At 37.2% G+C, this 26,296-nt stretch overlaps 1 protein-coding gene and 1 long non-coding RNA gene across 4 annotated transcripts in view; one reads left to right on the top strand and one right to left on the bottom strand.

Moving 5' to 3' along the window:
* LOC111578860 (protein MTSS 1-like) overlaps nt 1-26,296 on the bottom strand; it is an 84,997-nt gene that overhangs the window by 2,736 nt on the left and 55,965 nt on the right. The window contains exons 4-14 of one of the 3 annotated variants that reach the window (XM_055017965.1): nt 22,409-22,493; nt 19,091-19,182; nt 18,857-18,931; nt 17,226-17,237; nt 11,425-11,582; nt 10,029-10,136; nt 9,219-9,316; nt 7,402-7,627; nt 4,515-4,628; nt 2,335-2,502; nt 1,085-1,241 (exon numbers count right to left, since the gene is read on the bottom strand). In XM_055017965.1, the coding sequence (XP_054873940.1) occupies nt 1,085-1,241; nt 2,335-2,502; nt 4,515-4,628; nt 7,402-7,627; nt 9,219-9,316; nt 10,029-10,136; nt 11,425-11,582; nt 17,226-17,237; nt 18,857-18,931; nt 19,091-19,182; nt 22,409-22,493 (1,293 nt within the window). Of the gene's footprint in view, nt 1-1,084; nt 1,242-2,334; nt 2,503-2,964; nt 3,217-4,514; nt 4,629-7,401; nt 7,628-9,218; nt 9,317-10,028; nt 10,137-11,424; nt 11,583-17,225; nt 17,238-18,856; nt 18,932-19,090; nt 19,183-22,408; nt 22,494-26,296 lie in introns of all 3 variants that reach the window. The other 2 variants (XM_055017964.1, XM_055017966.1) reach the window with 2 other exon arrangements.
* LOC129350686 (uncharacterized) lies at nt 14,636-18,654 on the top strand. The gene is made up of 2 exons (XR_008604168.1): nt 14,636-15,057; nt 16,537-18,654. It is a non-coding gene; the product is annotated as an uncharacterized LOC129350686 (long non-coding RNA).

Genomic DNA, 26,296 nt, shown 5'->3' with positions numbered 1-26,296 from the left:
AGTTTGCGAGTCACATGATTTCTGGCAATGTCCCCAAGCTCTGGTCTGAAACTCAGAAATAAAAGGGATCATGCAGACGTAGCATTTACTTTTAGCATTGACTGTGAGGAGCAAACAACAGCCGAAGAGCAAATGCCCACTTTGTTTTTTCCCCACATTGTTAGTTTTGGAGTTTGAGACCACTGCTGGACAACATTGCCAGAACTAATGTGACTAGTTAGATCTCTGAAAAGTTGATATGAACTCAGCTCTTAAAGAACAGTCTGCAGTATGAGCTTAAATGTGCATCTGCAAAAGTTTCAAAATAAGTATTAACATTTCACAACATTTTATTTTTCCCCCATAATATGTGATCTGGTTTTCAGATGACCATTGATAAGGTTTCAAGCCTGGAAAACAAACTTGGACACCAGGAGAGCAGCGACAACTGAAAATATGTTAAGAGAAACACTGTAAAAAGAGAGTCTCAGCTGTGAAGAAGGAATCTCACATACAAAGTAATGTTTGCAGAGATTTGAAAAACTAAAAGTAAAAACCACTATGCAAGCCTTAAAAACTTGGTTTCAAGTTTACAAAACCTTTTTAGATTTCAAGGTTTTAACCTCTCAAAGCTTCTTTTTACTGTTTTGAAATAAGACATGATGTTAATCCACAAGTTAGCTGTATTCAACCACTGACTTAAATACACATTCATTTGGTATTTACCTTTCATCCCTGGATACGCACACATTACTCACTTACGTTTTAACATTTATTTGCACTGCACAGATCAAGTTTTCAGCTACTTGTGTCTTTCTGTTGACTTTGCGGTCTGGTGTTTAAAATTTACTATCCTAAATCACCTCTAGAGGTAATTCCAGGTAAATTTCCTCATTATTTTATTTTCTACTGCTGTCTTTTTAAATATCTGAGTCTAAGTGCTGACGAATTTGTAACTGCCTTGTAGCAACACCTCATCCTTCAATGCCAGCTGTGCCAGTTTGATTCACCAGATGCGTGATTTACCTCATAAACTAGCTTCTAGTGAAGTCATGTGACCTTTTGTGACATTGATATTAAACATTAAATGGAAGTGTGCGTGTACCCTGTGAGGGGATGGTGTCCTCTGAGCAGCAGGGAGTGTTGGTCTGGCTGCTGTAGCCGCTGGAGCCCTGCAGCGAGTCCCTGCTGGAGCCGTGGATGTCTAGCTGGAGGCCTCGGGCCAGAGCTCTGGCCAACTCCTCATGGGCCTCCCGGTCCACCTGCCAGGGCCAACATGATCACATAGAAGCATTGGTGTGTTTTTTAGGCACTTTATAATTCTTGTATCAGGGTCAATCCACCTCAATTCACCATCTTCAATTTGACAGAATTTTCTAAAAGTGGTGAATATTGAGTAAGTGATCATGTGTAAAATCTGGGTTCAAAGTTCTTAAAGAAGGTGGGGTCATGTCGATTTTTGCATCGTTTTCTTCCACTGACATGTGAAGCAATGTTTGAGGTGCCATAACTTGTGAAATAATGTAGCTATAGGATCCTGACATTTTGCAGCATCCCTGATACGTACATATGATCATCAATGGTACAACACTGATTTGATACAATAATCCAAACCACTCATATTATGGTGTCAACTTGGTCAAAAAATCTGATATTCCACCAACTATAATACCCTAATTTTTCACCCTAAGAGGCTGATTTTTCCCCCTGCTGTGATTGGCACCAATAGGAACTTTAAAAATGTAGAGTATGGTGCCAGTCAAAGGCATATTTTATTAGAAAAAAATATCAAAATTACATTTTTGGCATTTATGGTCAATATTAGGACAATTATTGATACGGTATGATCAGTGAAACCACTCCAATGGTGTCCCAACAGGAAGAATGGTTGTCCAACTCATACTCCTTCCAATAACCTTATGAAAACTTGTACTATAAGAAATTTAGTCCATGTTTATTATCTATATATGTACATATCAACGAGCTTGCGGAATTTCAGGACTCTAGCTACCTTATTTCCCAAGTTATGGTCCTTTAAACATGGATTCACAGATTGGCATGATCAATTCATGTGAAAATTGACATGACCGAACCCATCTATACATTCTTTACCCAAAAAATGTTCACTTGTTTTAATTAATGCTACAGTATGCACAGAAAAAAAGACAATTATGGAATGATCAGGTGTGAACATTTTAAAATTTGGTGAATTGAGTTGGAATGACCAATCACCAAAAATCAGTTCTGTCCAATCAAACTGCTGCAAATAAATCATGTAACTTTGATTTGTTTGGGTTTTAATTTGGTCAACGTGTACCAGAAATGAATATAAAATGTTTTTAAACACCATCTGACCTTGGAGGAAGTCAGTGAGTGGCCTCCTTTAACCCCCTGTGGCTCCTCCCCTGGTGTGGTGACATCAGCGCCCTGGTGGCTGCTGGGATCTGTAGTCTCTCGCCTGTCTTTGTTCCTCCTCAGGGTGTTGACCATCGGCTGGTCATACGGGCCTGGTTTGGCCCAGTCCTACAAAGGAGACAGAATGAGAAACAACAAAGCTTCTGTCACCTACATCTCACTTAATAGTAGGTCTAGTTTGAGTTTTTATGATATTTGATGGAAACTGTTAGTAATTTTGACATTTTGTACACTAAATGAAACACTATAATCAAAATGCTAAGAATAGACTGGGCTTTGCTTTTAAGTTGAATAAAGATGGTTGTAGGAAACCTGACATTTTGCAGAAATGTGTCAGTAGAGTTGATTTAAGCTGAGCTTGTATATCACAAAACTGACAGTTATGTAATGATGAGATGAACCAAAATACAAGATGGTTGAAATCTGTTGTGTTCAAATTAAATAGACAAAGAAAATAACATCTAAATGAATGAACTAAGAGGACAAAAAAATCAAAACAAGGGGGCAAAGATGAAACCAGGATAAATTGGAGGTAAAGTGGAGGAGGTTGGGGTGGAGTGTGGGTCAAACCTTCCAGGATGGAACTGTGGATGACAGAATCACTCCAAGCCCTGAGGGGCCGAGAGGCGGGTAATCTCCTGATTGGCTGAAGCCTGAGCGACACCATGGCCATGTGGGAGAAATGGACGAATAGGAGGGCGAGGAGATGGGGGAGGTAGTGGAGGAGGAGGTGAGGTATGAAGGGTGGAGGTGGATGTCCTGGGTCTGCAGTACCACTCCGTGCAGACAGAGGGCTGCATGATGTTCAAAGCCATTTGGCAACTGAAGGTGATGGATGAAGAAGTCAGAAACACAATTCAAAAATTAAAGCTGATGGTTATGACTGAGGTGAAAACATGACAGAAGTACAAGGTGGTACATGTCGCTAGCAATAGTTAAACACTGAACAAAACTGGATTTATTAAGGACTGGAAGTATTTAAAATTCAGTATTGAACCCCAGCTGTTTTTAAATTTCATTTAAAGCTAAATCTGCTAATCTCCTTTACAAACATGAACACAGGTCAACATGGTTACAGTCTGGCTATCATTAAATAACCCATACTGGATGTTTTGCTACAATAATAACAAAAAAAAACCATAACTCTGTTCTTTGTTTCAAAACCTGTTTCAGGTGTCAAAAATGAGAAACCAATCAAACATCATCCTTGTTGGGTTTTTCAGCAATCTTTTTTTTTTCATGTTTGGTTTGGAAAATCAGAGGTCACATGGGTTTTTTGTTTTTTGTTTTTGTCTTTTAATTTCTACCCCAAAAACAAAAATGTAATCATGTCAATCAAGCTAAATCGAAAGAAAGACGCAGAGTAATGGTAATTCGGTCCTCTTGTCTTTTATTTAGACTTTTTTACATTTTACTGTTGCCCAAGTAAGATGTAAAAAAGCAAATCTAAAAAAAAAATCAAATAAAAAACCTCTCTCAAATGAGAAATGATGAAAGGAATTTTTTTGTTTTTTAAAAAAAGATGTTTGGTTTTCTCTGGTTCATTGTACAAAATTATTTTTTGAAAGCAGTTGTTGCAAAAAAAAAAACAACAACACTGGATCACGATTTATTTTTATTCTGACACCTGAAACACTTTTTCCACTGATTAAAAAAAACAGATTTATGTTCGTTTTAGATTTACTTATTATCTGATGATACGAAGACTAGTATGTTCATCATATTACTACCTATTATATATGTTCTGAATATGTGTTGATAAAAAGTATTCATCTCCCTTTTAATTTTTCCCTTTTAATGCTTTTCAACACTGAAAAATGTTCACTCACTTTATTTTTTTATTTTGAATTAATTTACATTTACTTTGTAGAAATCTGTTTTCACTTTGACATGAAACAGTTTTTTTTCTGTAAATTCTTGTCAAAAAGTCAAATTAAATCAACCATCATTCAGCGTCGAAAAGCAACTTCCTCAAGGGAGTCGTAAACTTTTATAGCCCTTGTAGATACTTTGATGCTTCAGAGCTCTGTGTAGCACCTTAACACACGAGAACAGAAACAGACTGGTGTGACGGCTACATTAAAGTGTGTATTTGTGTGTTTCCACATGTGGTTTTTCACCTGTTGCTGCTCGAGGCGTGAGGGTGAGGAAGAGGAGGAGGAGGAGGAGGAGGAGGAGGAGGAAGAGGAAGGCTCCTCATTGACAGACTGAGAGGTTAAAGCAGAAACACTGGACTGCAGCAGAGTTGTGCACAGCGAACACACACACACACACACACAAAAAAAACACAAGCAGAGGCAGCAGTTTGCAGGATGAAACAGAAAACAGATTGACACAAACAAAGCATGGCACGGGTTAGTGGTTAAAGCAGAACACAAGAATTAGCAAGTACAAGCATGGATTAGATAAATAAAGAGTGTTAGAGGAAGCAGAAGCAGGTTCAGCAGGTGGAATGAGAAGCTGAAGACTGTGATGACTGGACAGAGTCAAAATCATGTACAAAAGGCTCCATATTAGTTTAAAAATTAGGAATAATTCAGTGTGACGCCATAAAAATACAGAAAGTCGTCTCAGTGCTCAGTTAAACCTGACGAAGTTGACATGTTTGATCATTTTTTTCTTAGTTTATGGCAGAAATAATTCATGACTGCATATTTTTTGTCATGTTGGATTGATGCTCAGTAAAGAAGCACTGATGGAATCTAAAGGCTGATTTTTGTCCAGTTCTCACATACAGAAAAAGACTGAAGTTAAGGAGAAAGTTAAGGTTCTGTCGCTGGCTGTGACTGTATAGTATAGACTGTAAAGATCCAGAAATCAAGACTTTCACGAGCAGACAGGCGACTGTGTGAGATAATATTGCAATATAAAAGATGGGCTTCTTGTTATTATGAAGAACTGAACTGTAGATGGAGCTTCTATGACAAACAGAAACTTTGCGAGAAGAAGTTGGAAGAAGGAAGCGACAGCTTTGGGAAAATGGTTCCATCCTTCATCAGGTAGTTTTTGGCTGAAAATGGTCTTCTCTATTCACCTGAACCAGCACCATGTGACTTTTAGAATTCCCCTTTAACCATCTGAACACCAAAACCTGCCATCAGCTATGAAAAGAAGTCTATCTTTCTTTTTTTTTTTCAAAAATGGCCAAAATGACACTATTAATAAGCCAGAAATTGTAAAAACACAAACAGTGCAGCAGGTCATCCTCTATTAGTTACAGAAATAGAAAAACGGCAGATCTTAAATTTTTCAAAGGTACTGATCATATTTAACTATTGGTTCTGTTGAAAAATGATCCACATTTAAGTGTAAAATTGTGGCATTTCATCAATATTACTTTATTCTGCATGTTTCATTTTTAAAAATTAAAAAAAAAAAAAAAAAAAAAAAAAAAAAAATATATATATATATATATATATATATATATATATATATATAAATTGTTTGCCCTAACGAAATTAGTAAAAACCAAAAAAATTCAACATACACTACCCTTCAAAAGTTTGGGGCCACTTAGAAATGTTCTAATTTTTTTAAAGAAAAGCATTTTTTTCAATGAAGACAGCATTAAATGAATCATAAATATAGTCTAGACATTGTTAATGTGGTAAATGACTATTCTAGCTGTAAACAGCTGATTGTTAATGGAATATCTCCATAGGGGTACAGAGGAACATTTCCAGCAACCATCACTCCTGTGTTCTGATGGTACATTGTGTTAGCTAATGGTGTTGAAAGGCTAATTGATGATTTATGAACTCTTATGCAATTATGTTAGCGCATGACTAAAAGTGTAGTTTTCATGGAAAACATGAAATTCTCTGGTTGACCCAAACTTTTGAACAATAGTGTAACTTAGAATCTATTCTTGAGTCAGCTGTGACCAACCGGACATGGAAAAGTATTGCACGTGTTGTTTTTTTTTTTTTTTTTTTTTTTAACTTTTGTTTAATCTTTTTTATGATTTATGACATCATAGCTATATTATACTGCACAAGAGACATGTCTTAATTCTCTCCACTTCTAGCCATAGTTGTGCCATTTCCATAGAGGTGCAGGACTTTAAATTACAGTGAAAAATGAGCCCACAGTGAGTAAAAATGTAAAATAATCAAAAAAAAAAAAACGTCCAGAAACTGCTTGAAATTCAGAAGAATAAATCAAGTCTCGACGTAAAGGGAAAACTTCTGAGCAAATTCGTGGAAGATGAAACACTGCACTGCTTTGAATTCAGTAAAACACCAGAATGGAAAGGAAAGAAACCGAAATGAAAGTGTTTTTCATTAAAACCAGCATTATTTCATATCCACATCTTGTACAGTGTAGTATAGCAGGGTGGGTAGTTCAGTGTTAGAATTGCATACATTTTTGGTTTTTGTGCAGAGAAAAGGATAAAATCACACAGTTTGAACGATTCAGAACAGTGGGAGCTCTTGAACGTCACTTGAACATGCTCCTCATCTGGTATAACGCTAATTTTCTATAATATGAAAAATTGCTTACTTAAACCAGCTGTTTTTGTAGTTTAAGAGAAGAAACCTCTTTAAAATATGCAACAATTATCCAAATAGTACAAGATTACACAACTGTTTTTTAAAATATTGATTAATTCCTCTTTTTTAAAGCAAAGATGCTGCTTTTCTTTGATTTTCGTGACTGAAAATTGAACATTTCTGGGTTTTGGATCAAACAAAACGTAAACCACAGGAACAGAGGAAACGATTGGTCATGGAAACACATAATTGTTGCAGCTTGATTTCTTTGTGTCCTCACTTTTCCCATGAAGCCCAGCTTAGGAAGCATCTGACTGCCCTCTGTGGCGGCTGAAGTGATTCAGCAAACATAAACACACACAGATGAGCTGCAGCTTCCGGCTAATTAGCATACAGTATCCTAGCAACCAGGCAGCATCCTCAGACCTCCTACGTTAATGGAGAATTCACGTTTTCATACGTCTCTGCTCGTCTCGATCTGCTAATTAACCAGAAACGTTGAGCCGAGACTCACCTGCAGCGTCTCTGGAGGCATCGGCGACGGCGATTTGGACTGGAAGGCATCCTGGGAGATGAAGCCGGAGTCGTGAGAGGAGACGGAGGAGAGTCGGGCCGGCGTCTGCTGGGGCAGCACCGAGGAGGAGGAGGAGGAAGAGGCCCGGTAACGGAAGTGTGAGGTGGGGGAGTGGCAGTGGGAGCCGCTGGAGCGAGAGTCGCTGCTGTTCACGCTGTTCAGGCTGCTGTGGGACGGAGACCAGGGACAAGATTTCAGGAGGAAGGAGCTTTTCTCATGAAAACACTTACATTAAAATATTAAAACTACCAATTCCAGGAATAGTTTGATGTCCAGCGAGCGAAAGTGGGTCCAGCAGCTGATAAGTTTAGTCTTGGGACGTGGTTCTGTCCAAAGGTTGTCCATGTAATATGCAATATTGTACATTTTTTATGTACAATATTTGCTACCTCAGTATCACATATATTCTCTAGCCTTATTTTAGCTGACTTATTTTTATTTTTAGCGATGTACCTACATATCTGATTGCTTCTCTACTCAGCGCTTTTTAAAGCCGTTTTTTTTCTTTAGCCCTTAGATACACAAGTGATTGGAAACTACACTCTTCCATAAGTGACCCGTATAAGAATCAATGTGTTTTTATGCCATTTTTGCTACTTTGGTTAAAAATAACAATTTACATTGTTTGTTTATATTATATTTCTGTCCACACAAGAATGATTTCATGTTTGAAATATGTTTCTTTTTCACTTTATAACACATTTTGAACATTTCGATAACTGAAAAAGAAGAACATTACACAAAACAGCAATAGAAGACTGTCAACATCCATTTTGTGGACATTTTTCCACTCTTTTCCTCCAGCTGTTGCTGCTCTCCATCCCAACTTCCATCCAAGTTTGTGTCACCTCTTGTATGATATTGTCAGTGATAAAGAGCTTGGGGTAGTAATACAAATATTACAATTTCTTGAAAAGTATAAAAGGTAACTTAAGATTTAAATGGAATGATGTCAAAAACATGTTTTGATGAGTAGCTGGAATATGAAATGATAAAAACTTTTCATTACAATGATATTGCAAGAAAACGACCTCACCGTGTCATTTTTGACCCACTTATGCATCTAAGGGTGAAAAAAACTACACAAGACAAATTGACATTTTCCCATAACTTATGTGGTTGCTACGAAATGCGTAACATACTTCTGAACTTGAAAACATCCAATCAGCACTTTCTTTAAAGAAAAGTATACATGCTATGTTTAACGTATTCAGCCACCTAAAGTCATTCACTACTTCAAATTAAAGGACAAAATACAAGCTTAGGAATATTCTCCATCAAAAATGTCAATTTCAACAAATGACTTTTGTTTTTGTAATCTTGTGTCAACAAACGTGTCAGACAGAAAACATCTGCAACTCAGTGGACTTGAGGTGGATCACATAAAAGCATTTTGTTTGTTGTTGAGTAATATGGCAAAAGAATTTCTTTCGGGATTAGTTAAGTTTTATCTTCTTCTATTTTTACTGAACATTTCAAAAATGAGCCCACAACATGCCAGTAGGCAAAAAAAAAAGCTCTAATATCATGTAGAGTTCATTTTATAAAACACATGAGGACTCCAGATACAGTTACTGTGATTTCTCAGAGTTCTACGACAGGACAGAGCAGCAAAACAACAAAATCTGGAACTTTTCTCCTCTCTAAAGCTCAACAGTTCCCAGATATAAATGAGGAAAAGCTGCAGTTCCACTTTTAAACCACAAGGGGGCAGCAGAGTCCAGACCCTGAGGCCAGTTTGCTGCACCCTCGCTAACCTGCACATGCTGGACTTCCTGGATACGGTGGTGCTGGGTGACGAGGGCGGAGTTTGGTAGGACCAGGTGCAGTCGGAGCCCTTCAGGTCCACGATCACCTGGATGGACCGGAACAAGAAGCAGGAACATTAGAAACAAAGCTCCTGTGGGAGGATGCTAGTGTCCAGGTGAGGTAACAACCTGCAGGAAAAAGCACGTAATTGAACAGCTGATCTAAGTTTCACCTCTATTGTCAGCAGCCTATAACCCACAATTATCAGCTGTGGGAAAAGAATTCCCCTTTATTCAGTGCAGGTATTTGATCAGCTTGTATGCAGGTGAAGTATTTTGGCTCAACAGTGTCCCTGAAGGAGTTATAAAATCAGTATTTGACATGTGAATTTTAAGATCTGTTATACCAACAAGCATCCCAAAGCAGCTGGTGAGCTTAGGGTAACAAGTGTTTTATCATATTTTCTATTTTTCCCTGCAAAATATGATTAATTCATTTCACAGCTCTGGTCACAAGCGCCAAATATCTCATTATTCCATCTCTCATAAACTACGACTGTGAAAGAACAAACTTCTAAAAGTGGTTTGCAAAAATTCATATAAAGAGCACAAGCTGGTGAGTGGTTTGGACACAGAAAGTCAAGAAAAAAGGTCGTAAGATGCCCAAAAAACAAAAGAAAAAAAATTATAAAAATGTGCTTAAAAAGTTCCTGAAAATAATTCTGGGAAGTCCCAAGTCCTGATTTATTATACAGAATTTGGCTGCTTTAAATGTCCATTATATTGTTACATTACATTATATTGTCCAGGTGAACGTACCTGCTCGCTGGAGGCCGGCAGCTTGTGAGGATCCATGGTCAGAATCTTCAGGTCGTCTGTCAGGGTCTGCAGGTGGGTGATCTCCCCCAACATGGACATCTCCTCCTCCTGACAGACAAACAGACATCAGCAAACATCCACCAACTCTCAAACAACAGCTGCTGCTCTGGAGGTTTGTATTCAGCTGTAGTTTGGAGGACTAATGTTTGGATTGTGAGGTTTTCAGAGATTTCAGTAACATTAACCCTCTGAACCCCAAAACTTACCCACATGTTTCAAAAGCATGTTTTATTTAAAGGGAAAAAAAATCACCAAAATGACACAATTTATCAGCCAGAATCTGAATCTCTTGGACTTTGCCAATAAAATGAGCCAAATATAAGCCTAAAATCATGACATTTAATCAAAATCACTTTATTCTACGTCTCATTTAAAAATGTGCCAAAAATAAACCCTTTGCAGAAACTAGATTCTGTAAAAAAACAAAAAATTTTGTGTTCCTTGACACAACTAGAAAGATGTCAGTCACTAAACTGTGAAAAACACTCGTGACAAAAAATTTTTGAAACTTTTAGGTGGAACTGCAGGCAGTGTTTGTACAGAGCAGAGAGGAGACAAGTAGGAAAACAAAAACTAAAATGTTTATAGTGAAGAATTTAAAATATTAAAGTATGAAAAAATATGTAGTTGGTAAAAAAGCTAATATAGATTTGCTGTTCGGTTGGGAGACAAAATCCAAACCTAAGCTTAAAACGTTGCTATTTCATCATTTTACAGGTTTTATTTAAAAATCGTCAAAAAAATTAGCCTTTTTTTTTTTTAGATGTTCTGTGAAAAACTAAACATTTTTGCAGTCCTTGGCACAACTGTATTAAGTTCAGGGACTTTTCGACTGAACTGCAGTGTTTGCACAGAGCAGAGAGGAAAATGAAAATGTAATCAGTAAAATATCTCTTTTTTTCCAGTGCTGGTAATACTTCGTGATTGGAAAATGAGGCCAAAATTCAGGGACTTTTCCGCCAAACTGGGTTGAATTGCAGGATGTGCCAATTAGAATTCAAGTACTAAATTATATAGACTAAGAATAGAGCATTTTTCCCCAGTAGACAGCAGACATTTTGATTCCCCAAGTTTTGCAAAACAAATAATCAAACAAATTCAACATTAGTTTTTTTCCCTCTTTTTTTTATGATTTATGGCATTAAAACTGTGTCATGCTACACAGAAGACATTTCTGAGTTCTCTCTACTTCTATTCATGGTTGCTCTGTTTCCATAGAGATGTAAGATTTTATATTGCAGTGACAAATGAGCCCACAGTGATTTAATAAACGCCCAGAAACTGCTCAGGGGTTCGGAGGATTAATGTAGAAACTGTGTGCGGATGAACGACTGACCACGACGGGCCTCAGCATGGAAACGAAGCAGCAGAAGCGACTCCTCTCCTCCACCAGCGCCTTCCTCACCGCCTGCTTCTCCGTCTCCTCCAGCAGCAGGTATTTATCGCTGACGTCCTGCATGGCGCTGTCCAGCTGAGGCTGCAGGTCTCCACGGCCTGGAAACGCAACACACAGCTAGACACAGGGCCCAAACTAACCATGTTCACTGTCGCTCAGTCTGTGCATTGTGGTTGTTTGGTCTATAACAGGTTAGAAAATGTCAAATGTTGTGTGTGTTCACAAGATAGTCAGTTTACTGTCACAAAGGAGGAGGAAAAAATAAAAACAGAAAATATTCACATTTAAGAAGCATTTTATGCTTAAGAAGTTATTCAGACTGATGATTTGATCATCACAATACATGGAGATTAATATCAATATTAGAATGGTTGACAATAAATTTACTAATCATTACAGCTCTATAGAGAATCTCCGCACTTTTTTTCATCCTTCTTACCTGTGAAATTTTAACCTGCTGCTATTTTTAGACATCCACTACATAATTGTAGTTGTTACTGTTTTTGTTTATCTGAATGTTCTTATTTTTTTCAGTTTTAAGTGCTTGCACTGGTGAGGAACGTTTTTTCATTTTACTATGTATGCAGATACTTAAAAAAATATATATTTATGCAATTAAAAAAATGATAAATACTGTTGTGATTGGTTGATTTAATGATAGTCATTTGTTCCGCCAATATATGAAGAACAAAAAATGACTTCTTTTCAAGTAAATATGTAATAAAAAAAACAAAAAAACAACCAAACAAAAAAACATAAATAAAAATAAATATCTTATTCTAGTAAAAATAAATTAACATCTTTATTTAGTACTATGTTTCAATACTTCCACTTTTATTTCACTAATTAAAAAATTTCACACATCTATGAAGGACAAAAATGACTTCTGTATAAGTAAATATTTTTTTAAAAATGGCTAAATAAATTAAAATAAATACTTTAGATCATAAAAAAATGACAATTAAATTTAGATCTTTAATTTTGTTGTAAGTTTTTTGATACATCAACTTTTATTTAAGATCTTTCTGTATTTTTACATTTACTGATACATTTTTGGGTCTATATATTATTATTATTAGGTGGGTGGTTCTAACTGTAGGGCTGATACTGATGACTTTTAACTGAAAATTAATTATCCATTATTGTCTCAATTAAACAAGTAGTAAGTTTGGTCTATAAAAGGTCTGAAAATGGTGAAAAATCTCGACTCAAAGAAAGAAAGAAACTAGTAAATATTCATGTTTAAGAAGGTGCAAATGGAGGATTTTGACTTTTTCTTTTAATAAAATGATTCAAGCTGATTAATTTTCAAAATAGCTGGTGATTAATTAGTTGACAACTAATCGATTAATTGTTGCATCTCTCGTTTATAATAACCTTAGAAATCATACAGAACCAGGCTGCCACCAACAATTAATTTAATCACTAATGAAGCTAGAGACTGTGGAATCGCTGCAGACGAACCAGATGATGAACCAGAGAATCTGATCTCAAACTGCAAACATTCAACACAACGAGCGACTCCTCCCACAAACTGCTGAACCACATTAAAGTCAGAAACCATCAGTCAGGAGACAAACAACGGCCGGCATCCGATTACAACACACACTATTAGATGTCTGATTAATAAGCTTCATTACAAAACAGCCACAGTTCAAACAACACTCGTGTTTCATAAGAGGTTGTATTTTTAACCCTGATCAAATATCTTTTGTTGTCAATGTTTCCAAGTAAAGCAGATTTATACTCGACACATGATCAGGCCACATTATGATTATGACACAGCAGAGTCAGTCACAGATTCTCAGTTGAGTTGAGAATCGCTGCATTTTTATTTTTTTTCCAGAACCTCATGAGAGTAAACTGTTTATTTTTAGATCATTTTTAATTGAGAAAAGTGATTTTCATGAAAGTTTATGATTTTAAACTCAAGTTTGGTTAATTTTTGGAATCACAAATCATAAATGATACATTCATGTGCTGTGGGAAAGTTGAAAGTCCAACTATTCTATCTGGTTTTAGAGCTTGAATTTTGCCAATTTTTATAAAGAAAACTTGCCTTTTAAACCTTTCAGTAGGTTTTGGGGTTCAGAAGGAGGTAATTTCATCTCAAATCATCATAAACCTTCAGCTCAAACATCTCAAATTTGCTTGAGATTTTTTAAAATCACAAACTACAGATAATTAAAATTGTATTTGTGAAATTTTAGATTGGAAGATCAAGTAATTTCCAAAATAATTGTATTTTAAAAATTTCCTGTTTACCCTGAATTTAATTGTTTTTTAGAAAATCTGATCTTAATAAACGAGTCCACAGACTGTCAGAGCTCAAAATTCAACTGTTGTTACAGTTTTTAGTTGTGATAAATGGTGCAATTTTTATAATAATACATTTATTTTTCTTTTGTAAAGAGCAAAAAGAGCTCTAAATGTGAATTCGTTTGCGACAGAAAACTGTCCCAAACAAAAGCATTTTTATTTGATTTGAGTAAAATTTGCTGAAAACTATACTGACCAGCTGTTGCCAAAAAATCTCGAGGCTTAATACAACCAAATGTACATATTTATGAGTGATTATTTATCCTCGAGCAGGTTTCAAAGTATTTTAAAAACATGCCAAAATTACACCATTTGTCTTAGCCAGAAACTGTGAAAACAGAATGAATCAGTAGATTTTCAGCTTTCCAAATGTCCTTGACCTCCTCATTCCAAAGGAAAACTTAACCAAATCTGAGCTTAAAACTGTGATAACTTATTAAAATCACATTATTCAACATGTCTCATTTAAAATAAAAAAAATCCCTACAATTAAGCTATTTGTTCTGACCAGATTTTGTAAAAATAAATAAATAAATTTAAAAAAATAATAATATATATATGTAAAAATAAATATACTGTGCTCCTCGGCACAATGGGGAAGCTATTAGTGATCCAATGATGGTCAACAGTCATGTTCGAAACAAATTCAAATAAAAAAATCTACTTGGAGTTCAGAGGATTTGTTTTTCGTCTTCTTGGAGCCACAATTGAGGAAGAGCAGTCAGACAGCACTGAGAGTTTGATTCTTCATGGGTTTGTTGATAATAAAACAGAGTGAAAACTGCCTGTCGCAATTTCCCAGAACCCAAAGAGACATTTGCTTTAGTGCGACCGCATCACATTTAATCAACTGACTTCATTTCTGAGTGCCGATTGCTGCTTTGGGGTCGAGTTTCCCCTCTTGAAGGCGATTATGTGGTAACCCCATCTCCAGCGTTTGAGGAAGGACGTAAACATGCAATTAAAGTTCCTGTTTCCTCCAGTGAGACGAGGCCGAGCTCTGTGGTCGGACGGAGCCGAGCCTTTCCAGCAGGCGTGTTGGCGATAAAGAGATCGTGGAGACGAGAACGTCATTCCTGGTTTCCCACAGAATTCAAGCAACATGACGTCTGGAGCAGAAGATCCCTCTCATGTTCAGTCTTCATCTCCCTGTTGTTGTGCATCTGGTTTCCTTTATACGACTCTAGATGTCCCTTTATTCTTCATCTGTCTTCATCTTCATTTACTCTGGATAAGCTTTAGTACAAACAACATGTGAGTACTCGCCCATATTTTCGTGTTCTTAAAGTTGAAGTTTGATTTTCTTTGTTTGCTCAGAACCCCAATGAAGGAAAATCTGAGTGCAACAACACACTGTTTGACTTTTGTATTCAAAGGGTTGCTTGTGTAGTTGGTTCGAGGAAAATATTGTATATGGTTGCTCACATGTTCAAATTTCATCATTCAACTTTAACACTGAGCAGCTTTTGACTGCAAGAAAACTCAAGGCAGATTTTAGAAGGCACGAACATTTACAGGAGCAGCTTCCTGTTTCCACTGAATGTAGGATTCAACAGCTTTGATGTTTACTCACAGTGCAGAAAAACTACAATAAACACTTGCTACTGGGTGTAAGTCCAGATCGCTGTACTATGAAGTCAGTTCAACGTAGCCAAGCTTTCTTTGTGTAAGTCGGCTCAACAAAAATTCAAACCCCAGGCAGAGTTAACAGGCATCATGAGGGTTTTTTTGATCAACTTTCTTTGTTAACTCAGATTTTCTGCATCAAACTCTGCGTGCATTCACATAAAGAGACATCATTTGTCGCACAAAATAAAATCATTGTGTGCAGCTGCTTCAGTCAACAATGAGGAATATTAAAATATATGAAGGTAAAAAGCACTGCGAGTGGAAATGATGCAATACAGGAATGTTGGTAGAAAACTGTTAAACATCCATATATATATATATATATATATATATATATATATATATATATATATATATATATATATATATATGTATGTATATATATATATATATATATATATATTTATTTATACTCTGTAGAAAACTGAGAAATTCTACACTGTTCACCACAACCATGGAGCCATTAGTGCCTCAGCTGCGACCAACAGTCAAATAACAAAAACTCTCAAAACGTTTGGTTGAACTGCAGGCAGTGTTTGCACAGAGCAGCTAGTGACAAACATGGAAACAAATTAATAACGGATTAGAATACCTATGTTATGTAGAGTCATCATTTCTTTCACTGTTGGCACATGGATTTTTCCAAATTTAACATTGTTTTTTCTTACGTCTATGATTTATTGCATTTTAACTGTCACAATCTTGTTTTTTAATATATAGAGATATATATGTAGATATGTAATATTGTTATTTTCCATATATAAAGAATCTGCAATATTAATGGTATTTATGTATATTTGTCATTTGTTGTTGGAACTATCCTCTTTGCTGCAATAACAAAGACTTGTTTTATCTTAATATGGCATTTTACTATAATTAATAACCTACAATGTAAATTTTGTTCCATGTTTAGTTCCTGTGTTTCCAATTATGTAGCTGCAGTTTGTATTTAAAGCTGAAAGTGCTCCCATGAACAAAGCAGCTCTGGAAATAAGTATTTTTCTCACTTTGTTGTGGTCTTTCCTCAGTTCTTCTCTCATTACATGAACTCCGACTCCTCGTTTTAACTACATCTCCTCCCTCCTGACATTCATTTCATTCCAGCACCAGCTCCTCCTCCTACTTCCCTCCTTTGAATCTTCTCTGCGTCCTCTTGCCTCCTGACATCTGTCCCAGAGCTGAGGGAGTTTTTCTGGAGTAATAACAGGCTGATGACCGGAGCAGCTCCACCACATGTGAGCTTCCTCTGGGTCAAACCCGAGTCTGTTTGTTTGGTTCCGGAGGCTCCATTCAAAGCTGGAAGCCGTCGGGCTCTTTGTCGGCAGCAACAACAAGCTTTTGTTTCCACTCATAATAAGGCTGGTTCAGTTTGATGGTTCAGACTGGAACTACTGGTTCTAAAAGCGGAGTTTGTTTTGGTGTTTACCTTCGATTCTTTGTAGCTCAGCTTGAAGAGCAAAACATAATATTGATGTACAATGTGCAACCTTACTCCCTTTGTCATGTACTGTACTTCATGCTGACCCAACTGACCAAAGCTAAATATCCAACTGTAAAGCTGTTTGATAACCCGAGCAACTCCACGACACAACTTCACCTGACTAGCTCCTTAACTCACTAGTCAGTTAGTGGATTAACAGACAAAACTAACTACAAAACTGATTGACCAGCAGGAAAACACAGATCATCTAAGTTTTTTCCAACAAAGTGTTTTGACGTCTGCATCAGAATCATGTTTATTAGAGAACAGCTTTAAACCGTGGTAATTAGGAAGCAGATATACAACAACTTACCAAATACATCAGCTGGATGGAGCAGAGCATGATGGGATGCCACAGGATAGGAAGAAGGCAGTTTGTTAGAAAAAGAAAAAAAACATAACGTTAACTTTTACATCCTCATGTATTTTCATGCACCTTTTAACCATCTAAACCCCAAAATCCACTCGCAGGTTAGTAAAAAAAAAAAAAAAAAAAAGCACCATTTATTAGTCAGAAGCTGTAAAATGCATCATTAGATTTCTAACTTGCACATCGTGTCTTTTTCCACAGTGTAAGCTGATCCGTTCCAACCCCACAGTGTGTGGAACAGCCTCCCCATCTTCCAAGCCTGATATCCTGATTTTCAATGTTCCTTGAATTTCTCATCTATATGACATAGTGTACTGTTGGAAAATTTAACCAAACCTAAGCTTCAAATAATGACATTGCATCAAAATGACTTCATTCTGTATTTTAAATAAATCTGATTCTGTTTTAAAAATGAAATTAAATAATAATAATAATAATAATAATAATAATAATAATAATAAAAACAGAACAAAATTTGACCTTGAAGCTGTAAAACTGGAAAGAACGATCAGATTTTTAACTTTCACAGTCCATAAACCTCTAATCTGCTGTTTTATCAGAAAATTCAATTAAATCTATGCTTGAAAATGTAGTATTTAACCAAAATTACTTCATTCTTTGTCTCATTTAAAAATATACCTAAATTAAATCGTTTGCACTGACCACATTTTGTAAAAAAACTGAAAATTTTGTTCTTCTTGGTGAAACTGAAAAGTGATTCGTGACTCAGCTGCAACTAACAGTCACGTGACAAAAAAACCTGAGACTTTTCTGCTGAGCTGCAGGCCGTGTTTACATGGAGACAAATTAAAAGTGGAACTAGCTGAATATCTATAGTATGTACAGACACCATTTTTTCAAGTATTACTAACACCTGTGGGCCTTTAGAAAATTTTTTTTTGGTTGTATCTTTTCTTAATAATTAAATCAACTTTTTTTGTTTCATAAGATTTATGGCATTAAAATTGTGTCATACAGAACAAAAGACATTTCTGAGTTCTCTCTACTTCTCATCATGGTTATTCTACATGTCTCAATTGAAAAAATTACCAAAAATTAACTGTTTGCACTAACTAGATTCTGTAAAAAGCCCAAAAATTCTGCACTGCTTGTTGTATTCAGAAAGCTATTAGCTATTTTGCTGTGACCAACAGACGCATGACAAAAATTCAGGGACTTTTTGGATGAACTGCAGGCAATGTTTACACAGAGCAGAATGTATGGAAAGTATGGAAGCAAAATAATATTTGAAACTGTAAAAAACAGCACGTAGAATCATAATTTTTTCAGTATTTTTAACACCTGTATTCACTTGGAAAAATGTACATTCCGGGTTCTAATTTTTTTGTGAAATAAAACACATTTACCAATGTTTGCGTCTTTTTTTTTTTCTTATGATACATGAAAAACTTTTTTGTGCTCCTCTTGCTTGTAGTCATGGTTGTTCTGTTTCTATAGAGGTGCAGGACTTTGTAATATAGTGAAAAATGAGCCCACAGTGAGGAAAAATGTACCAGGAGTTATATTCAGTTACCTATTATCTGAATATAACTCGATTAACAGAGAATACGAACCTTTCTTAGCCTTTTTCTGCAGCTTTAGAGTGTCTGATGATCTCTTCTTGATCTCCTGACGGGCTTTCTTATACTCTGTCAAGAAAAACGTAATCACTGAAGCACAAAAACTCATTTTAAACACATGCTGAGGGAAAAATCAACACAATCAGTTAAATATGCATACACAGTGTGTGCAAATTCACAAAGATAAATACATTTTTCCTCGTGTTTGTGTTTGAATTTGTACGAAACCTTTGGCGTGGTCTTTGTCCAGAGTGTTGGCGACTCTCTTCCACTCCTCCATCTGCTCCTGTAGAGGGTTGATCAGACAGTCCAGAAACACCCTGGAAACACACACAAACTGATAAAACTCTGGACTAAAGCATCGTCCTCACACAGAAATCGGAGGAGATTTGGTTTAAGTTTCAAGTAAGAGTCGGGAGAGCTGATGTCAGGGTGTCTGTGCATGAGAAGGCTGAAAAATAGATCAAATAAGTTGATATTTGAAAACATGGAGCCCTGAATCATGTGTGAATAGAAACAGTGGATCAATTGTCTCCTTATGAGTGAGTTTCTGCCTCGATTTGGTCTTAATCAGCAGCAAAGACAAGATGTAATTGGTGTAATATCAACACCACACTGCTGCGGTGATTCTGACTTCTTGTCAGCAATTAGTCTCAATTACAGGACTTTTTTTTCACCCATTTCGACAGCTGAGGCCAACATTCTCCAGCTGCAGTGGAGATGTAGGCACATATGTTTCAGTTTAGGCTTTTTTTCTAGTTCTTGTAATCAATTAAAGAATAAATCTGATTCACGAAACGGTAGGATTGAATGTCAGGGCGGATGTTATTTGTTCCTGAGCTGAAAATGCTACATCAGAACAGAAAGTAGTAGGAAGTATTAGCTGGGACAAGAACATACAGTATTAATGCAATTTACATGTTAATCTGCACTAAAACAGCAGTTTTCACAGTGGAAGAACCAACAGTGTTGTGTTTTTTGTGTTTTTTGTTTTTATTATTACAAAGCTTTTATATATATTTTGTATTTTGCACTGTATGGCCTGCACCTTAGTTTTCGTTGCACTTGTTGCAATGACAATAAAGTGAATCTGAATCTGAGGTGAGGAGCTTCAGGAACATCTTTACTGTACAAGGTCATTTATGTTATGTTATTTACATTTTAGTAGTAGTAGAATATGAAACTTCACCTTCTGTCAGATTAAATGTAAAAGCAGTTATTAGCCTAGAATAAGAGGTGCAATCCAAAAGTTCTGACAGTGGTTCTGTTGTATGTGCATCATGTACCGGCTGCATCCGTCATGAGTCAAGATGTTACATGACACAGAATCAGAATCAGAAAGGTTTTATTGCCAAGTAGGTCTTGACATACCAGGAATTTGACTTGGTGTTTTAGTGTTTAACAGTAACTGTAATACGGATTACGAAAGCATCACCAGTCGTTGGTATCAGAATGAGAATCAGCTTTAATGGCTAAGTACGTACACAACATACAAGGAATTTGGTTTTGGCTGTTGGTGCCATTCTAGAAATAAAGAAAACAGAATAATAAAATAACTATAGAATTTTTTTTTTTTAAATTTATTTATTTTTAACACATCTAGAAAAGAATATATATGCATAGTAGTGCAAAACGACAACTGCTAAAGTGAGAACAGGTGCAGCACTGTACCGAAAGTAAATAAAAAGTCAGCAGTATTTTAGCTGAGAATGTCTCAGCCATTTAGTAGAGTTATGGCAGTGGGGAAGAAGCTGTTCTTGGTTCGTGTAACAAGATAAATAAGAAGCGGAGTCATAAGCCAAATTAGCAGAAAGTGTAATCAAGGGTTCATAAAACACAAAATGTAGTAAGTTTCCAGTTTACAGGAATGTGCAAAGTAGTTGAATGAGAATATACAGAGTTATATAGTATGAAAACAAGAACTAGAAATGTGCAACAAGATAATAATAATCCCATTTAAAGTCGATGTCTGTAGTGGGTGGAGAGGAGCAACGACACTTCATTATCAACACCAGTATCTGTGCTTCAGATGTTCTATCACCTCAAACTGGAACAGAGAACAAACATCAAATTCTGAGTCAGTCTTCAGCTGGGTGATAAAACCCTCATGTGGAGGATCAATATTAGCGATAAAAAGAGGGTCTGCAGCTACCATCAAGAGCAGAAACAGCAGTTGTCACAGTGGAGGAACCGCAGTTTCCAAAACAAAGTGTGTTGGTCAGTAGCATCGTTTTCTTTTACATTCACCCTAAAGGGTTGGACTGTCAACACTGACTTCTACTGTAACATCCTGAGACGTCTGAGGGAGAAAATTCCGCATAAATGACCTGAACAGAGACGCGATGGCATGTAGGCACTCCTACTCTGGTGTTCACTCGCTCCAAAGGGAACTAATTCACGGCCACACCAACACAATAATCGTCCTCCACCAGCCATACTCATCAGGTGTGACATGGGTACTTCTAGACATGGTTGTGCTGTTGCCACAGAGGTGTACGACTTTAAACTGCAGTGAAAAATGAGCCAACAGTGAGGAAAAAAGTGACAGGAGCAAAGAAAAAACACTCAGAAACTGCTTAAAATTCAGAGGTTTGATAGATTAGTTAACTGGCAGATTAATAAAATGCAAGTTTTGATATAAATCAGACAAAAAAAATAAAAAATCCTTACATTTGAGGAGCAAGAACAAACAAATTTCTGGCATTCTTGCTTAAAAACAAAATAATCAGTGATCTTGCAAATACGTTTACGGTCCATCAACTAGTAGATTAGTCTGACTGAAGCATGTTAACACCTTACTGTCGCCATGTTTTTCAGACTGTGCCATCATCAGGCTGTCCAAGGAGCTTCATTAAAAGGCAACTGGGCTTTTTTTTAAGGTTTTTGAACACTTTTCATCCAAGATGCTTCTTCAGTTCTGAATCAAGAAACTACAAGGCAGCTGGACGTCTTTATGACATTTTTAAAGACCCATGGGAGCATCTCTGGATCCCCACAGAGGAGCTGCAGGACGTGAAGGACATCTGGAACACTTTGTTTAGCTGTAAAATATTAAGAGATGTTTGTGCGTGCAGTTGTTGATGCGTCTGACTGTAAAACCAACATGACTCCTGTTTACATCGTCCTGCTACTGGATCTCTGTTTGCCGACTCAGCTGGACGCCTCGACTTCCCATTTCAACCCGACCGACCCCCTCCTTCCATACTGGGAGAGTTAATGGACTCATGCAGGGGAGGGAAGATGAAGAAGGAGGAGAGGATGAGGGGAAAGGAGACGGAGGAGAAAGAAGTGAGGTCTTTCAGGAGAGAACGTTAAGAAAGAAGAGGCTGGTGAAAGGACGTCGTCACAGCAGGAGGTGGAGGCATGAGAAAACGAGCGAAAAGAAGAACAGGATTTATGCAAAATGGAAAAAGGAAAGCATGAAGATGAGACTGAGGATGGAGAGCAAGATGGAGGATTGTGAAGCTGAAGCAGGAGGAGGAGGAGGAGCCGGTTGCCATGGAGATCAGGGAGGAGAAGCTACACCTGTTCATCAGATCTACTCACATGGAGAACTGTCGGAGTTTGGCCTCGATGCTGCGATGCCTCATGCACATCCTGGTGAGGGCTGAACCGATGTCCCTGGTCCCTCCTGACAACAGACACACAACAATCTGTCAGTCAAACCTCTTGACCAGAACATTCTAGATTCATTTTCCTTTTCCGAAAGTCATTTGAAATGAAAATGCCCCAGATTGTAGCATTATAACGCTCTGAGTGACGCAGACAGGTAGTAATGATGCCACAAAAGCAGTGAGTTCATTGTGGGCAACACCTGAGTTCTGGTTCATTTGCCCAAAGTCAGCAGAAATACCACATCTCCTGGTCTAAATGCAAACTCCACATCTGTGTCCTTTGTCCAAACCAAATATCAATCCTCTAAACTCCAATACATGTATCTATTTTTTAATCACCAAAATGACACCATTTATCAGAGCCAGAAACTGAAAAAAACAGTCCATGAACTACTCATCTGTGACATTTTATCAGAAAATATAACCAAATCTCAGCTTGAAATTGCAACATTCAGTCAAAAACTGCTTTATTCTACATGTCTCATTTAAAAATTCTGCAAAATAAATTAATCTAAATTTTGCAAAAAACAAAAAAAAAAAATTGGGATCCTAGTGACAATTGTAAAACCCTGACTGACTGAGCTATGACCAACATTTACGTGACTAAACTTCTGAAACGTTTCAGCTGAATTCCAGGCTGTGTTCACACAGAGCAGAGAGGAGACAAGTAGGTAAAGCTGTAGAGCTGCCATTCTTCTCCAGTAGTGGTAACACCTGTGGGCACTTAGTCCCAGTTTTTCCTCAGTTTTTGTTAAATAAATAGTCCAAGAAATTCACATTGTTTTCTTTCTTTCCTTCTTTAAAAAAAATGATGCTATTAGACCTGTACTGTACTGCACAGAAGACATGTTTGAGTTCTCTCCTCTTCAGGTCATGGTTGTTCTGTTTCCATAGAGGTGCAGGACTTTATATTGTAGTGAAAAACGAGTCACAGAGAGTAGACATATGACAGACAATTGCAGGACTCTTTGTTCTATTTGTGGCTATAGAAACTTCTTCAAATTGTTCATGAATCTGGTGCCAGTCAGATGCCTTCTGGATGATATTAAATAATAAAAAGAAACATAAAGTGCCTGACAGGGTTCTTCCTGCATAGAAGCATTTTTGGCACCTTCAAAGAAGTTTTAACCAATCACCATAGGGATAAGGCATGAGAATATAAAGATGAACGGCTTCTTAATCAACTTTGTTAATTAGGGTTTCAAGCACAACAGACATTTTGGTTGTCAAAATGATCAAAGATGACACGAAAACACACAAATACACATGTGGACAAAATTGTTGGTACCCTTCGGTTAATGAAAGAAGAACCCACAATGGTCACAGAAATAATTTCAATCTGATAAAAGTAATAATAAATAAAAATTCTATGAAAATTACCCAATGAAAATCAGACATTGCTTTTCAACCATGGTTTAACAGAATTATTTAAAAAAATAAACTCATGAAACAGGCCTGGACAAAAATGATGGTACCCTTAACTTAATATTTTGTTGCACAACCTTTTGAGGCAATCACTGCAATCAAACCATTTCTGTAACTGTCAATGAGACTTCTGCACCTCTCAGCAGGTATTCTGGTCCACTCCTCATCAGCAGACTGCTCCAGTTGTCTCAGGTTTGAAGGTTCCTTCTCCAGACGCCATGTTTCAGCTTCTTCCACAGATGTTCAATAGGATTTAGATCAGGGCTCATAGAAGGCCACTTCAGAATAGTTCAATGTTTTCCTCTTAGCCATTCTTGGCTGTTTTTAGTTGTGTGTTTTGGGTCATTATCCTGTTGCAAGACCCATGACCTGCGACTGAGACCAAGCTTTCTGACACTGGGCAGCACATTTCTCTCTAGAATACCTTGATAGTCATGAGATTTCATTGTATCCTGCACAGATTCCAGACACCATGTACCAGATGCAGCAAAGCAGCCCCAGAACATAACAGAGCCTCCTCCATCTTTCACAGTAGGGACAGTGTTCTTTTCTTCATATGCTTCATTTTTGCGCCTGTGAACATAGAGCTGATGTGTCTGGTCTGTCCATAGGACATTCTCCCAGAACATAAGGATAAGGATAAACTGTATTGATTCCACAGTGGGAAAAGTTTACCGTTACAGCAGCTCCAAAGAAAAAGTATAAAGGCAGTGCAGGAACAGATAAGAAAAAGAAACATTGCAGAAAAAACATTATATACAGATGATTTTATTTCTTATAAATATCATGTAGAAGATTCTATACAAGAGGATGAGGTATCAGTTATTGCACATAAATAGGAGGATGCGTGTCTAAAATGGGGGAAGAAAAAAGTGCAGCAGCAAACAGTACACGGTGGAATTTATAGTGCGGCATTGTACAATCTAACAGATGCTGGAATAAACGACCTGCGGAAACGTTCCTTCTTACACCTAGGGTGTACCAGTCTGTTGCTGAAGGCACTTCTTGAGGAGTTCACAGTCTGATGCAGAGAGTGGGAGGTGTTTCTGATGATAGACATTTGTGGCTTGCCAACATGGAGTTTGGCAAATTCCAGTCTGGCTTTTTTATGATTTGTTTTCAACAATGGTGTCCTCCTTGGTCGTCTCCCATGAAGTCCACTTTGGCTCAAACAAAGACGGATGGTGTGATCTGACACTGATGTAGCTTGACCTTGGAGTTCACCTTTAATGTCTTTAGAGGTTGTTCTGGGCTCTTTTGTTACCATTCATATTATCCGTCTCTTCCATTTGTCATCAGTTTTCCTCCTGTGGCCACATCCAGGGAGGTTGGCTACAGTCCCATGGATCTTAAATTTCTGAATAATATGTGTAACTGTAGTCACAGGAACATCAAGCTGCTTGGAGATGGTCTTATAGCCTTTACCTTTAACATGCTGGTCTATAATTTTCTTTCTAATCTCCTGAGACAACTCTCTCCTTGGCTTCCTCTGGTCCATGTTTAGTGTGATACACACCATGTCACCAAAGAGCACACTGACTACTTGTAACCCTATAAATAGGCCGACTGACTGATTACAAGTTTGTAGACACCTGTGATGCTAATTAGAGGACACACCTTGATTGAACATGTCCCTATGATCACATTATTTCCAGTCTTTTCTAGGGGTACCATAATTTTTTTGCAGGCCTGTTTCATGAGTTTATTTTTTAAAATAATTCTGTTGAAACATGGTTCAAAAGCAATGTCTGATTTTCATTGGTTCATTTTCATAGAATTTTTATTTCTTATTACTTTTGTCAGATTCAAATTATTTCTGTGACCATTGTGGGTTTTTCTTTCATTAACTGAGGGGTACCAACAATTTTGTCCACGTGTGTATCTGTCAAAACGGTAACACAGGCTTATTACCTCTACTGTAAATGGATCGAACATGCTTACCGTTTCCAAAATTCACCAACCAAAGGCCCATCCTGAGCCAAAAAAACCCATTAAATCTGTTGCATAGTTGTTGTTTTTTTTTATATAACTTGTAACTGCTCCAGTCACAATCAATTTAACTTTGAAGAGAAACAACCACAACAGTGAGACGCATCATTGCCTCAAGTTGTGCCAAAACCATTTTTCCTGCAGTCAGATTGGAGCCACACTGATAACTTTCTGGTGAAGTAAAGACAAGTGGAGAGTTTTCAGGGATTCGATCTGAGCATCACCGAGCTGATCGTCAGTGCAGCAGAAGCTCCACAGGCACCCAAAGGGGCCAGATGGTCGTCCTCTCTCCCCCAGACAGAACGCTCCCTCCGGGGGAGAAGTTCACCAGATCTCAGCCTGTCAGCCTGGAGATCCAGCAACACCTCCAACACATGCTAATGCTCGTGTTCCAACAACGTGAGGA

Source organism: Amphiprion ocellaris, chromosome 15 (genome assembly GCF_022539595.1).
Source record: "Amphiprion ocellaris isolate individual 3 ecotype Okinawa chromosome 15, ASM2253959v1, whole genome shotgun sequence".
Taxonomy (NCBI): domain Eukaryota; kingdom Metazoa; phylum Chordata; class Actinopteri; family Pomacentridae; genus Amphiprion; species Amphiprion ocellaris.
Note: the sequence above shows the minus strand (reverse complement) of the source record. Positions and strands in the feature narration are given on the sequence as shown.